Source organism: Triplophysa rosa, linkage group LG21 (assembly GCF_024868665.1).
Source record: "Triplophysa rosa linkage group LG21, Trosa_1v2, whole genome shotgun sequence".
Taxonomy (NCBI): Eukaryota; Metazoa; Chordata; class Actinopteri; order Cypriniformes; family Nemacheilidae; genus Triplophysa; species Triplophysa rosa.
The window spans coordinates 2,150,924-2,165,867 of record NC_079910.1 but is presented as its reverse complement, the minus strand read 5'-3'; the positions used below and the strand labels follow the sequence as shown (position 1 = coordinate 2,165,867).

General features: G+C 42.8%; 2 protein-coding genes and 1 long non-coding RNA gene across 5 annotated transcripts; 1 reads left to right on the top strand and 2 right to left on the bottom strand.

Annotated features, from left to right (window-relative positions):
- Positions 1-770: 770 nt before the first annotated feature.
- On the bottom strand, positions 771-6,511 carry LOC130571923 (uncharacterized). Of its 2 annotated transcripts, none has more exons than XM_057363244.1 (6): positions 6,396-6,511; positions 3,620-3,838; positions 2,742-3,125; positions 2,596-2,663; positions 1,763-2,504; positions 771-1,680 (listed from the first exon to the last, which is right to left on the bottom strand). In XM_057363244.1, the coding sequence occupies exons 2-6, from the start codon at positions 3,761-3,763 to the stop codon at positions 1,489-1,491; spliced, it is 1,530 nt and encodes a 509-aa protein (XP_057219227.1). In that variant the 5' UTR covers positions 3,764-3,838; positions 6,396-6,511; the 3' UTR covers positions 771-1,488. The 2 variants fall into 2 exon arrangements, with proteins under 2 accessions (XP_057219227.1, XP_057219228.1); XM_057363245.1 differs by lacking the exon at positions 6,396-6,511 and adding an exon at positions 5,141-6,371.
- Positions 6,512-7,322: 811 nt separating this feature from the next.
- On the bottom strand, positions 7,323-12,082 carry LOC130571922 (protein SOGA3-like). Of its 2 annotated transcripts, none has more exons than XM_057363243.1 (6): positions 11,340-12,082; positions 10,865-11,089; positions 10,468-10,626; positions 10,232-10,297; positions 8,916-10,139; positions 7,323-7,435 (listed from the first exon to the last, which is right to left on the bottom strand). In XM_057363243.1, the coding sequence occupies exons 1-6, from the start codon at positions 11,958-11,960 to the stop codon at positions 7,424-7,426; spliced, it is 2,307 nt and encodes a 768-aa protein (XP_057219226.1). In that variant the 5' UTR covers positions 11,961-12,082; the 3' UTR covers positions 7,323-7,423. The 2 variants fall into 2 exon arrangements, with proteins under 2 accessions (XP_057219226.1, XP_057219225.1); XM_057363242.1 differs by having other exon boundaries at positions 7,416-7,550.
- Positions 12,083-12,251: 169 nt separating this feature from the next.
- LOC130571925 (uncharacterized) lies at positions 12,252-14,883 on the top strand. The gene is made up of 3 exons (XR_008965137.1): positions 12,252-12,860; positions 13,092-13,169; positions 14,731-14,883. It is a non-coding gene; the product is annotated as an uncharacterized LOC130571925 (long non-coding RNA).
- The last annotated feature ends 61 nt before the right edge of the window (positions 14,884-14,944 follow it).

Genomic DNA, 14,944 nt, shown 5'->3' with positions numbered 1-14,944 from the left:
CAGCGGCAGGTCGGGTGACCAAGAGAGCAGGGTGGGAGAGAGAGAGGGATGCTGGCTAAGAGCGGGTTACATTAGTTCTCTCTAGATAGGCACTGCTGAAAGCTTTTAACATGAGGCGAGAGCCATGTTAATACTGTTAATACTGCTTAACAAGGAGCTAATTAAAGATGACGTGTCTTACTGTTTTGGCATGACACAAGAAGAGTTTGGTCAGTTTTGATTACATGTTAAAAGTACTATGGTGATATTTTACCCATACAGTACACTCTAAAATATGTTGTGTTATTTCAGCCCTTCGTTGGATCAGAAATGGACAAATCCAATTGTTGGGTTAAATTAACCCCCCCCCAAAATCATACTTGACCCAACAACAACCCAACATTTTAGGTTAAAACATCCCAGTATAGGTTCATTTATAACCCAATGGTTGGGTTTGTCCATTTTTGACCCACCGTGGGGTTGAAATAACCCAACGTATATTAGAGTGCACTGTCACGTTCTGATGAAAGTAGATTTGATTTGTACGTTTTTTGAAGATGATGTGACCCAAAGTTGAGTCAACTATGGACAAACCCAAACAATCAGATTTAATTATCCTAGAATTTCCTAAGTTCAGTTGAATCCAACAGTTGAGTTTGTCCATATTTGACCCAAACAACCCAACATTTTTTTTAGAGCGTAGCATGCAACTCTTCAGAAACATAATATTAGTGACGATCTCCTTGGCAAACATCACTAGTCACACAAACACTAAAGCATACAGAGATGCATCAAAGCACTTACACGTTTATTATCCAGAGAAAAAGAAGAGAACACAGAAAGCATCACATTATTGTCAGGATCAAATCACAACGCTAAACAAACATTCCAAATGCGTTTCTTCGTTATTACGAAGAAAATAAAGATAAAATTTACTCTTCGCAGATGTTAAAGGAACGGCTTCATTCATTTGACGATTTTTACAAAGAGGTACAGCCCAGGCGCCATCAGATGGCTTATAAATATTATGACCTCCACACGTCAGTTTTATGCAGTACTGAAATGAATGAATGATTTGACATAACATCAAAACATCTGCACACGGGTTATTCATAATGCATAAGGCTCAATACATGTTACATGTATGGCATACACGTGTGGCATTCATGCTTGCATGGTGCCACGTGTGGCACGCAAAAACAGCACTGTATACAAAGCACTCGGTGAGAATAGAAAAGAACAGGGATGAAAAGAATACAAAAGTGATGAGAATGACAGAAAGAAAGAAAGGCAATGATGAGTTCATAGGCACAAAAGTTCACCAGGTCACAGAATGTCCACTGTTGTTACTTTCCAGAACACTGAGCGACGAGACGTTTTAAGAATACCAATAAATACCCCAATAAAGGAGGTACAAAAAAGAGAGCAAATTGCGTTTTGTTGAAGGTCAAATGTTTGTCTTTGCAATATGATGAAAGCGTCCATAAGAGTTGTTTTTCAGTGTCGCGGTCACATGATGACTGTTTCTGTGTGCAGCGAATAGGAATTCAGGAACTGTCTGCGTTTCAGATTTGGACTCGGTGGGCAGGATTTGGGCGAAGGAGTAGGCGTCGCCCATCTGGTGGGACGGCGTTGATTGGCTGGTCGTGCGGGTCGGGAGAAACTGGTTGTGCTGGGGGCAGGAGATGACTCACGGCTGACCTGAAAGGAAAAGTATTCATGTAACTATCTGTGTAAATAATACCCGAGTGAATATGATAAATCATTTATAGACGTTCATTACCTGTTTGATGTCCAGTTGCTGGGTGAATGTGGCTCTCTGACTTTTGTTGTTCTCCATCTCCATCATGTCCAGAAGTTGTTCCAGATTGTCATTTCCCCATCTCGTATCCGCTCCGTTCCCCGCATGCACCTTGCCATATTGTTGAGACCCTGCTCCCAGAATCCTCTCCACCATCCGGTAGTCAGAGAACAGATCCTCAGAGCCCATTTTGTGCGCTTTAGACTCTGAAGCCTTCTTGTGTGAAGGGCTTGCGTTCGAGGCACCGTTGAGGAGCACGTGTCTGGAGATAACAGCTGCCCGAGGCTCCTGGCTGGGCTCCAGTTCTGCGTCACAGTCTGTAAGGCATCTCTGGATGGGCATGCGTGGGGATGCCCGGTCGACGCTCAACTTGCGCTGGCAGACGGGAGTGCTGGCGAGGCATTCGGTGGGGATGATGGTGGTCACGATGCCGTCCTCGATCAGGGTCTTCCCCTCGTTCTCCTGCAGCATAGCGCCAAACTTACGCAATACAGACGGGCTGCCAGACTTCCTGTCTACCAGGAGGCACTTCCTGTCTGGTTGCCGCTGTGAATCGTGGTGAACGGAGCGAGGCGGCACGGGTGGAGCGTCTTTCTGTTTATTGGCAAAGTTTTCAAGTGGAAGATTTCTTCCTGAAATCGAGTCTTTTGGAGTAGCGTGATGGGCCTGGGACTCCTCCAGGTTTGCTTTCTTGTTTTTCTTGTTCTCAAGGTCTTCAAACGTCCTGAGGAAGATGCAAACGTCATTCAATCTTCATTTTGCACATGCATAATGACAGTATGAGCTATCGGTCTGGTTTAATCCAGATGCTTTACCTGTTGGTCACAGAGCTTGTCTTAATATTCTCCAAATCGCCATGCACACCTGGATGCATCTTTGGGTTCTGAAGGTAAGACAGATTGTGGTGTATTTATTTCTTTACCAAGTAGTGAAACTGATCAAAAAGCAAATAAATACTCACTGCATTTGAAACCCCGAGGTTCCTTTGGATATTTCCGTACTTTGGCCCCTGTTGAAGGTATCCATTCAGGATATCCAGGGTTGCGTCCTGTCTTTCGATATCATGACAACTGGCAGGATAATGACCGCCGTTGCTCAGTTGATTAAGTTTGGAGCCGTTGCGATAATCATTAGGGTGTTGAAACCCGAAGCTTGGCCCGACCGCCGTATCGCTGCATTGATGAACGGGGCGGATGTTGTTGGGGTGAGCTGAAGGTCCGTGATGATAACCATTAGCCCACTGACTGTACTCAGAGCTGACAGGGAGCAATGTAATGTCCAAGTTTTTATTGTTGGTGATGTTGTTGGTGCTGGCTTCTCTTCGTGCCTTGACCTCATTAAACAACTGAAATGCAATACAAACAGAGAAATACCATTAACGGTAGCAAAGTATGATTGCTTTCTCATGCATAAATGTGCATGAGAAGCAAATAAGAAACACAACCAAAACAAATGCACGAGCCAGCAAATGGCACTGGAGAAGTTATGCAACTCGTGCGTAAATAAACCACATGAGGTTTCTCTATTAAAAGAGGTGAGAGGGAGCAGCGTGTGCTTGTTGATTTGTGGCGTGAGAGTTTGTGTGTTTATGTTTGCGTCTTAATTAGCTTGTAAACATCTGCCAAAGACACAGGTACTTATTAAAATATCCAAGAGATGCAGACAAATTTGGAAGCGGGGGTCAAGATTTTTTCAGCCAATCACAGCCAGAGGTAAGAGTGACCACCATCACAACAACACATATTGTTAATATAAATGGTATACGTTTGTAGGCAAATTGGAGTGTTTATATAATTTCAACTACGGATTGATTTAGTCTCTAATGGAGGTTTTTCTCACCTCTTCGATCTTCTTCTGCATTTCCTGTAGTTGTTCCTCCCATTCCTGCATCTCGGAGTCAAAACTGTCCAGCAGGTCGACTCGGTCTCCACCCCACACGTGACCTCCAGGCTTCAGCCCACAGTGCAGATCCAGTGCCGCCATTCTGCTCTTCTTATTTACTTCCTGTTCCAAGTGAAAGGTCACAAGAGTGACCGTGTGGCAAGTCCTCCAACACGTCTGTAAGCGCACAAAAAAATTGTGGTTTTAGGAAACAAGTTACTGCAACAATTTCTACTGTGTCCATCTTTAGGTTAAAGGTCTAGGTTATGTCTCATTGATTGACATTTTTCCATGACACTTAGCAGGGAACGAAAATCCCAGCTATTCATTCAGGCCACCAGCCTATGAGTCTTCACCCATTTCTACAGTACATGCGTTCCATATCCGTCAAACCTTCCTTGGTGTGTCAAAACCGTCAAACCTTGAACCATATGTTTTATTAGACACGCTCCAGTCTCCTACAGGACTTTGTTCTGTTCAGGATTCTCATCATTTTACTTATTTGGCAGACAATTTTATCCAAAGCGACTCTTTCTAGTTTGATCAGTAAGTGTGATTCCTAGGAATCGAACCCCGCAACCTTTGCGGAGCTCTACTAATTGAGCAACAGTAATATTTCCCATGAAGTAGCCTGAAGTATCTCGATCTAGGACACGGCATTAAAAGGTGGGCCAACTTTCATCAAATTTGAACATTCAACCGTTGAGCTACATCCCCCGACACTTCTGTGTTTGCGTTGGCCATGCGGGCAAAAGTTCCCCACCAGTGCAGAACCTTTGGCCCTGTTGGATAAGCTCAGAATAGGCGGCACATCCTTTCCACAGCGACGTCACCAGGCCTTTTTGTAACGCCGCTTTGATTTACGGCAATTTTCTCCCATCAGGGAACATGACACCCAGAACACAAGGAACATTAACTCGAAATTTCCAGAATGTACCGCCACGTGACGTAAGAACGAGGAGATATTTATACCCTCTGTAACTGTGCATCTTAAATGAAAAGACTTGGAGAGATGCAGTTATACCATGGATTAGATTTGTCACAATTTTTCGTTTTATATGCAGTATATATTTTTTTTTTTCTTTTTCGTTTTTTCGTCTTTACTGTAAAGCCTTGTAATACATACTGTGAAATGCACTATATAAATATATTTGAATAGAATAATAACAACCACACAAAATATTTGTATATTGCATGCTTTTTTTAAAGTATTTTATATAAATTGTTGTGTTTAAATTCAATTATTTACGTGCACACACAGTGTGAACAGTGAGAATATTCACAATTTTACGCTCTGTTGTCCATTATGCAATATGTTGTTAATACACTGCATCTCTTCTCAGAATGAAATACACAAAACATTTATTTTCTTTAGACATGTGCAGCAAGCCAAACCATGACAATTCTTCTTTGATTTAAAAAGTTTTTTGTTAAAGACTTTCCTGTTATTTCGTTCTTTTCTCATTTCTTAACACTCACCAGTTACGAGTTATTTCCTCCGGTAGCTTCCTCTAACAACCTTCTGATGAACCAGCTGTCCTGAACACAAGTGTTACTCAAGCCCGGGTTTGTCACTTAAATCAGAGCTTCTTGTTTCAGTACCACCCCTCTCGACAGCTCCTGGAGTGACGTAAAATCCCGAGCGTTAGATCTTTAATTCTCCTCCGTCCGGCCCTAAGGGTAAACAACTTTCAATCCTGCGGGAGCCCCGGGGCTTTATACACGCTAAACTATTTACCCCAGCGACGTCACGCATGCCTGGTGTCATAATGTCAGATTTATTCCAGCATTCGTGGTCTCCATGCAGGACACTGTCGTCACCTTCATTCCAGGTTAATATTACAAGGATTGAGCGAGTGTGTTTACATGGCTATTTTAAATGGTCAACCTCTCCTGCCCCGCCGCGGTGAAGCCGTCTTGTTGCTGGTCTGCTTTTAGGAGTTGGCAGATCGGGGTCTTGTGACTCCATTCCAGTTGTTGTGCCTCCCGCTCGTGCAAACAGGCAACCGGGCTATTTGCGACTCTCAAAACACTCCCAACTGTTCATTTTGTTTTTAAGATGCCCACCGGACAGAATTAGCGGATGCTGCTGTCCGCGCGCCTTTATGCGATGCGTGCGGCTGTTGCGCAATAGACAGGCGGCCGACTGTTCGGCCCTATATTGACCACTGACTGAAATAGTTCCCGGGGGCAATAACGCATGGGAAAACGACAAAAACTGAAGAATATGAGACGGGTTAAAGTGTGAAGTATTGGTGAAACAGAATTCTGTGGTGTTTTTGGCTAACACGTTTACCTTCAGTTGGTTGGAATATTCAAAGCAAAATTTAAAAGGTTGCTATAATCTCCAAGAAAAATATTTAAGATGATCTTCTCTGTTCTTCTTGATCTTCTCTTAAATACAGTAGAACATTCATTTTTAAATCCTTGTTTTGTTTTCTATCCGTCAAACTGCATTTTATGTGTGTTGTCTATAAACCTTGCTGACATGATTTGTGGTTATTTTCATGTTTTGACAGGATTAGTGATTAGAATAACACACTGACATGTTTACTGAAATAGATGTCCTGAGAAATTATACCTGTCTGAAGAAGTTTAACTTCAGCAATGCTCATGTATTTTACATTCTATGCGAAAATAGATGACTGTATTACATATAATCAATGTATGTATGTCTGTCTGTCTCCTCCGGCATTATACTGTACGTTTGTATGTCATACATTTTTTTACTCACCTAGGTATTATTACAGGCATTCATTTCACCGATGTGTCCCACGGGTGCAGCTGGAGGGCATTCTGGGTAAAGTCTTTGTTGGCATTTGGATGGTGAGTAACAGTTCAGCCCTGCTGGTAGGCTCCGTTACTGCATCATCCTGCTTGCAAAAAGCTTTCTCCTCCATTGATGATCATGTGTCATAAATCATTTTCTTCAGAAAAATATTAATTTGAATGGCATCTGATCAGATGCTTCAAAAGTAACTCGCATTGATCCAACGAAACCTCTGTTCGCATTTTTTGAATCAATGTGAATTAGCCTTTAAAGGGATAGTTCACAAAAAAATGAAAAATATTTCTTCATTTACCTGTATGACTTTCTTTCTTCTGCAGAACACAAAAGAAGATATTTTGAAGAACGTTGATAACCAAACAACGTTGACCCCCATTGTATGAACACAAAACCACAGAGACATTTCTCAAAATATCTTCTTTTGTGTTCCACAGAAGAAAGAGTCACATACATGTTTCTAACAACTTGAGGTGGGAATAAATGATGACAGAATTTTCATTTTTGGGTGAACTATCCCTTCAACAGAGTCAAATAGTGTTTTTTCTGAGTTTTACTATGGAGTCATCAGTCATATGACATTTGCAGCTCAGATGATTGGTTCTAAAATGTTTCCAAAACTCAGCGCCCGTGAAGAAGAGATGTAAGCGTCCAGGGCCGTGTGCACCAGATAAGCAACGTCCACTGAGTTCATCCAGGTGCCGTAGGTTTTCTTGCATAGTCCTCAATAAAAGAAACGTCTGATGGGCAGTTTCCAGAGCATTAAGAGTGTGTAGAGAACCAGTTCTTCAGTTAAGTTCAAAGCAGTCTCAATGGCAACCAAAGGCTGTGTTTATATGATACAGATGAAAAAAAACTTCTGTGCTTAATCGTGCAGCCTTTAGCGTGGAAAGTGTCCATCCTGTGATTCTGCGACCATGGCGACATAAGGACATCGACAAACAAACGAACGAAAGAAAGAAAGGGGCCAAACTATGCTAATGAGGATGCTGATCACAGGACAAAAAAGAGGGTAAAAAGAAACACGAGTTTAAAAATGGTGGCATAGGAGAGAGAGGAGAACAAGACTAATATGAGGATAAATAAAATGATGGGCTGAAACATCTTGGTGAACGACCGACAGGATCGAGGAACATGCATTAAAAACAGGGTGCGTGGGAAGAGAGAGAGAGAGAAAGGTTAAGATATTATGGCCAATTACATTTTTCACGTTGCATAGTTTACAAAATCTTTGCATGTCACAAACTAATACTTGTGTTAAAAGCAGTCGCTGATAGATGAAGCGTTCGCTCCATCTTGTCTAAGTTATTCTCATTTTCAAAGACACCCAGAATCAAAGTTTTGTCGTCATTTAGACCAAACCTGCATGATTTTCTTTCTTCTGTTTAGCACAAAACACTTTTCTAAACATCTCATTTTGTGTTCAACAGGAGAAAGAAAATAATCCAGATTGGAAGATAAATGATGACAATATTCCGTTGTGCCTTTAAAGAGCTCATGATCATATTTACTCAACCTCATGTCATTCAAACCCTGATGTCCTTCTTTGTTTTTGCTTTTTTTTAGAAAAGTTTTGGAGTTTTCTCTTTAAAATTCAAGGGGATGGTGACCGTCTCTTCAAGCTTTAAAAGTAAGAGATGTAACGATTCACTCTGCTCACGATGCGATGCACAATACGATTTATTGACAATTTTTTTGTTTTAAATGAGTTGAGACAAATTAGAAAAGAACAACTGCCCTTTTATTATTTCTCAAATGCTACACATTTCATTGTAAAATAAAAATGTTTTATGTCAAATAACAAAACTAAACTACAATTTTAAAACAAATTCCAAATCGAATAAAAAATGAATAATACAAAAGTCTCTTTAATATAAACAAACTAAGACCTTGTCTGTGCTTTTCTTGTATTTTTTACATTTAAGAAATGTCAGCATATCCACCTGTTGTTCAAAACATGTACACTCTTAAAAAAAGGTGCTTCAAAAGTATGTCTTCGATGCCATAAAAGAACCTTTTGGTTCCATAAAATACCTTTAACATCTGAAGAAACTTTCTGTTTTACAAAAGGTTCTTTGTGGCGAAAAAGGGTTCTTCAGATTATAAAAAAGTAAGAAAGAGATGATTCTTTAAAGAACCTCTGACTGAATGGTTCTTCTATGACATCGCTGTGAAGAACCATTTAAGCACCTTTATTTTTAAGAGTGTATTGCGATTCAAATATAATCTCAACCGGCTCGTATTGTCACATATTATAATCGATTTTCAACCAGCTCACTGTGAATCGTTACATCCCTATTCAAAAGGATACAGAAGTATCAATAAACAACTTTAAATACCGCTTTCGCGTCCGGCTGAAGGTCAAAAAGGGGGTTACCATCCACAACATAAGGATGAGTAAATAACTAAAAATGGCTGCACTTTTTTAAAGATGCTTCACATGGACACACAGACTTTAGCTAGACTCACAGACAAGGGTTCTTCTGAATCTCTTTCCTCAGGTTTCGGGAGTTCCAGACGGTCTATAAACCCCTGCAGCTCCTTCCTGAAGGTCTTCATCTGAGCGTTGATCCGGTAGAGTAACTCGTGCTCCCTGATCCGGCCTCCATCGTCATCGTCTTCCATTCGCCCAAACAGATCCCCGTTGGCCACAAACACCCTCGCCTCTGCTATGATGTTGCTCGTGTCGGCTATGACTCGGTCAATGGTCCGACCCAAGCGCTCTGCTTCTGCGCGGATGTCGATCATCTGTTGCCTGTCCCGTATAGAGCGTGACAGCAGACGGGCGGAGTCGGGCGAATAAAGTGAGCGGGTTGGAGTGAGGCAGCGAGCGTTGCGGACTTCCTCCGAGTCGCTCTCTCCTCCGACGGGCCCCTCGCGTTTACGATGGGGAGGGAAGCGGGAGGAAGAGGAGTCGTCGTCGCTTCCTCTGCGCCCCCCGATTCCAGGAGCGCCGTCGCTCTCCGCGTCGCTGTCACGTGGCGTGACGGCTAAATGAGACGCCAGGTCGTATCTCTGCATGTTGGACAGCAGCACGCGGTTCTCGTACTGCAGTTGCATGACTTTCCCGCTCAGTTCGTTGATTTGCTTTCTAGCGGCCTTCAGCTCCTCCTGCAAGGCCTCGGTTTTGTCGCCCATTCTGGTGGCCCCACCCGACGCGTTCCCAGAGGCGTGTCTCGTCCCCTCTTTAAAACGTAGTTTGTTTAACTCGCACGTCACCCTCTTATTCTGCTCTTCTACATCCGCCAGGTTCCTCCGCAGAAGTTCCGCTTCGTCCTCCACCAGCTGAAGTTGCTGTCTGAGCTCGGACTGCTCGGAGCCCTGCTCGCGTCCCATTCCTCCCTCCGCTCCCGACAGACCGCCGTTAGACGACTCCTCGCCTCTGAGGTCATCAAGCTCTGCCCTCAGGCCACGGTTCTCCACCTCCAGCTCCACGATTTTGCGGCCTAGGATATTGGCTTCCTCTTCCACCAGTCGTAAGCGCAGTTTCAGTTCGGATTCTCGGGTGGTGGGAGGACCGCCGGCTTCACCCTTCGGATGAGGGCTGTCCAGATCTCCGTAGAAGGAGCGATACTTTTGGAGCTCCTGTTCTAGACGATCCTTTTCCTTGTCGATCTTTGCCATTTTCTTTCTCATTAAGGTGGCTTCCTCTTTTATGAAGGCCAGCTGGCATTTTAGGTCATCGTTGTCCTCCTAAAAAACAAATGACAGTTTCAACCACTGTATAGTTTGCAATCTTTACAAACTTTATGTGAGATTGGAGCAGGTGTTGGTGTCGGTTTCACCTCGGTAGGTGTCTGAATCTTCCTCTCGGGTTTCTGTGCATCTTTGCTGCCCCTTCGTTTCTGAGACTGATCACAAGAAAGTTCTGTGAACGTTCTGCTCAGGCTCAATATTGAATTTGACTTCAAATCTATGATTTATCACATGCATTGTACAAGAATTCTGTGTTGATGAAGTGTTGACTAGATGTGTGTTATGCAAATGTGCGTCATGATGTTTTTGGACCCTGTGTTTGTACCTCTTTGGCTTTATCCAGCTCATTCTGCAGAGCCTGTTTGGTGACTTCCACCTCTATGAGTTTCTGTCTCAGCCGCTCGTTTTCATCTTCAGTTTTTGTCCGTTTCTCCTCCACGTTCTCCAGCTCATGGTGAAGTCTCACGGACACATCCTTGGCAACCTGGCCGAAAACAGATGGTGTGGTGGTCAAAGATGTGAGCTGATAACAAATTCTGTAGGTTCAAACCCCCAAAAGTAGGCTAAGTGATAAGCATTGTGCCCTTAAAGAGTTGAAGCTTTGGCTAGATGACAAATTAGCAATTCGTTTTAGGAACAATATTCGAATGAGACATTGGGGTGAGTAACTGATCATAGATGTCATCGCTATCTCAGAGTGTGCTTTTAAAACGAATACTTGCCTTTAGGTCCTGCTCTAAGCTCCTGAGCAGATCTTCATCTATCTCGCCGCTCTGAGCGTAGCGCAGACGTTTGCGTTCGGCCTTGCGGAGTCTGTACTGCAGGATGCGGCAGTTCTTGTTGGCTCGCTCCAGCTCGCGCCGCATGTCTTGTAGCTGACAGGTGTCCTCCTCATAAAAGGTGTCGCGCATCTCCTCCATCTCGGTCCGCATCTCCTCCATCTCATTCTAGCAAAACCAGAGTGAGCTGCTATTCATCTATTCATTTATCCATCAACTCTCAGTTTTCAAAGAGAACAACACCGTCTGTCTGTCTATATCTGTTTGTCTGTCTGTCTATCTGACTGCATCTAATCATCCATCCTCAGTTTTGAAAGAGTTGTCTGTACAAATAGCTACATCACTGTCTGTCTGTCTGTTTGTGTCTACTGTTTATCTGTCTGCATGTTTTCTAGATACAAAGAAAACCCAGTCAAACCTTAAGCTCCTCGTTTTCGTCCTCCAGTCTCTCGATCTCGTCCTGCAGAGCTTCATTCTGCTGTGTCACGAGCTCGCTAGCGGCCTGCGCGGCGGATCCCGGCTGCGTCTCTGCCGACGCCTCGCGCTGCATCCCGCCGCTTCTCCTCACGCGCTTGTTGATGTGAAACTGCCTGAGCTCCGACTGCAAACAGCAGCCCCCGCCCCAGAAGGCCTGGCCGCAGCCCGCGTCCTCTCCTATCGCAGCGGCCTCGCTCTCATTCACTCTCCCCCTTACACCACCGCCGGGCCGCTCCGGCGACGCGTCTCTTCGGACGCACGGGAAACGCAGCGAGCGACGCGCGTTAGAGGGAGGCTGGCGTTCGGTCCTCTCCTCGGTTTCCCAAAGCGCATCCGTCCCCGGCGCCGCAGTTTCAGCACCACGAACAGCGGCCGCGCCTCGCACCCTCACCAAACGCGCCTGCTCGCCATTAGATCCTTTGGTGGTTGATGAGGAGCGACTGCCGCTGGGTCTCGAGGCCGGTTCGGATGGGGTTTGTCCGGGTGATGGAGTGCGCGCTCGCCTCCTCCCGTCCGCTGACGGAGGAAAATCCGCAGCGCCGCTTGCGGCAGAGCGCATCATTTCATATAACGGACCTCCACCCTTACGAATATTAACTATGGTTTTACTAACTACAGGAACCCTAACTGTGGTATTTGTGGTTAGTGACCACAAATTTACTGTTGTCTCGGTGTAGTAGCCATAGTTTAACCATTATATTGTGTTTTTGTAGTAACTGTGCATATTAATATGGTAAGGAACAACACGTTTACTATATATTTAAACCATGGTTAATTTTTCTAAGGCTGTCTTTAAAGTCTTATTCCATTTATAAGAGACAGATAAATGGCCATGTATAGAACATACAATAGAATACAATGCTGTCATATATTTCGTCATTTCTATAAAAAAATATGGCCCCACAGTTTATATAAAAAACAGAAACCTATGAAAAGGGGAAGGAAAAATATCAAAATCATATTAACTACAATGTCTGCTTGAACATTTGAATGTTGTTGAAACAGAAAACATTTAAAGTAAGTGCTTGATCTAAAAGTTTTTTGTAATTGCTAAGTGTAGCGCCCTAAACTCTTAATATATAAAAATAAAGGTGGTCAGGTTCCAAACCTTTTCCTACTACAAAAAAAAAAAAAACTTTTGTGCCACAGAAAGTTCTTTACGGAGGCATTACGCTTATGTTTTTAATTGTACGTTTAAAAGACGTGGTTAAGAAATTGCATGTTCTTGCTTAAGATCCTTCACTGAACACTGTTGTCATCATGAAAGTTAATACCATAATGACCAATGCGAATAATGACATCTCTTGTTGCAGTAGTCATCTGAGTGATTCTTCTGAAGATTAGATATCGTGATTCTGTCTTACCTGTTTAAGAAGTGTGTTCGTTTGTTTCCTGTGTGAATAGGACGGCACGCTTCAGCTCGAGGGTACCAGGCACTGCTTAGGCACGCAAGACAGAGATGGTAAATATTCATGAGGTGACGTGGTAAATGAGATAAGGAAGTGTGAGAATCTCTGGCTGTTAAAGTAGAGAACCCGCGAGAAAAGCTCTTTGTCTGGTCTCAGTCCCATAATGGCCTGCTGTAGATTTATCTCTGTTTTGCCATTTTCCTTATAGCAAATTTTATTATAAGCATGTTAACATTTCTAAAGATCTTATACTGTTTGTTATGTGCCTCTTGTTTTAATCACAGTGTTAAACCTGAATATTCATGATATCCAGCATGATGTGAAGATTTCAAACGCATCTTGTCTGATTCAGATGAAGAAAGGTAATCTGACATTGAACAATGTGCAATGCCACACACATGATAAAATGCAACTTGGATCAGTGTATAGAAAATAAATGTATTTGGACACATGCTGTACGTTTCAGTTCCCCTAAAGTTTTTGAAGATTTAAAAAAGGTTTGCTTAAAGTGTGCTTGTACAGTAAATTAAATGGCACTTGGATTAATGTTTAAATCATTGAAATTGCCCCACAAATTATTGCAATGCTCACAATATACAGTAAATAATGTAGTGTTGTCCCCCTTTAGAGCTGAGAACGAGAAAAGCTGAAGACTGCTTGAGTGTGCAGCTTCACAGATGAGCTGCTGAAAATGCAGTGTCAGACCCCCCCCAGCCCCCCCCCCCCCGACCCCAACACGCACACATACGCAGTTACGCATGAATAGATTCAAAAGGTCAGTCTGACGTTTTTCCTGAAACAACAACAACGGCCCCGTTCACCTCTATCTGGGGTTAAAAAAGAGAAAAAAAGTTTTGACTTTGAACTGAAAAAATTTGAACTGCAGTGAAATCCCAAAATAAAAAAATGTGTCATTATTTTGTGTTCCATCTGTGGAACACAAAAGAAGAAACGGATTTACACAGTTCTGAATTGGTCTGCATAAATTGTGACGTACAAAGTGAATCTTCATTATTCATTGATTATGTGTAATACCGTCTCTAAACACAAGAGGGCGACATCTGCCTGTCTATGTACTTGAGCTAGGAAAACATTTCCGTTCAGCCCATAAAGATAAGATCAATTATTTTCAAGTCTCAACATCTTATCATTTACTCGCCCTCATGTCGTTTCAAACCTGTATGTCTTTCTTTCTTCTGCCGAACATAAAAGAAGATATTTCGAAGAATGTTGATAACCAAACAACCCTGAACCTCATTGACTTCCATTGTACAACACAAAACCACAGAGACATTCCTTTTGTGATCCATTAAAGAAAGTAAAACATACAGGTTAACATGCGCTGCCTAGAGATGCTTTCCTCAGGGCAAAGAGCTCATTTTCTCACCGAGTGTTTGTGGGAATGTATTATCAGTGGATCGGGTTGGGAGAAAGGTGAAACCGCTTTGTTAATAGGGCAAGTGGAAATCTCTGGCCTACGCACAATCCTCTTACTGACAAATATCCCTATTCAGATTCACAGAGAGAGAGAGAGAGAGAGAGAGAGAGAGGATGGGTTTGGAGAGCAAAAATCTGAAGAAAAAAAATAGATTAACGCAACTGTACCGAAGCGAATTCATTTCTCTAAATTGTTCAATTAACATGCAATCTTTAGTCAGTGTTTGTTATCTGATACTTTTTAATGACAGTTTAATTACTTTCAAACATAATCCTTTCTTTTCTGTCCCAAACATACAATAAAATTGTATTTAATACAGTATGTGTCGCCTATTTGCCGTAATAACATCTAAACCCTGATGACCCTCATCATCCATCAGAATCTCACGATGATTTCAAAGACCATCTTGTGTTCGTTTCCAAGATGAAATTGTTAGATTTTCAATTTGCACTTCATATGCGTTGATTTTATATTGTATGTTACAGTTCGACGCCCGATAATCGTGCTTCTCCCACTGTGACCCGGTGAGCGCTGCAAACTCTGACGTGGATATAAGCTCTTTTACAGCGAAAGCCAATTAGAGAAGATCTGTCTGTCCAACCCTTCAGAGATCTGGCCTGGACCGCTCCATAGACGCCTGAGGACACCATCCCAGCCGGAGAAGAAAATAGAGGGTCTGTGAATAAGATGATGCAGGGA

Coding starts and splice junctions, on each gene's coding strand:
- LOC130571923 (XM_057363244.1), bottom strand. CDS start 3,763: ATGGCGGCACTGGATCTGCACTGTGGGCTGAAGCCTGGAGGTCACGTG. Junction 2,505..2,595: donor ACAAGCTCTGTGACCAACAG/GTAAAGCATCTG, acceptor CATCTTCCTCAG/GACGTTTGAAGACCTTGAGA. Junction 1,681..1,762: donor AGCAACTGGACATCAAACAG/GTAATGAACGTC, acceptor TTTTCCTTTCAG/GTCAGCCGTGAGTCATCTCC.
- LOC130571922 (XM_057363242.1), bottom strand. CDS start 11,960: ATGATGCGCTCTGCCGCAAGCGGCGCTGCGGATTTTCCTCCGTCAGCG. Junction 10,140..10,231: donor AGATTCAGACACCTACCGAG/GTGAAACCGACA, acceptor TTTGTTTTTTAG/GAGGACAACGATGACCTAAA. Junction 7,551..8,915: donor ATTCAGAAGAACCCTTGTCT/GTGAGTCTAGCT, acceptor TCGTTCACCAAG/ATGTTTCAGCCCATCATTTT.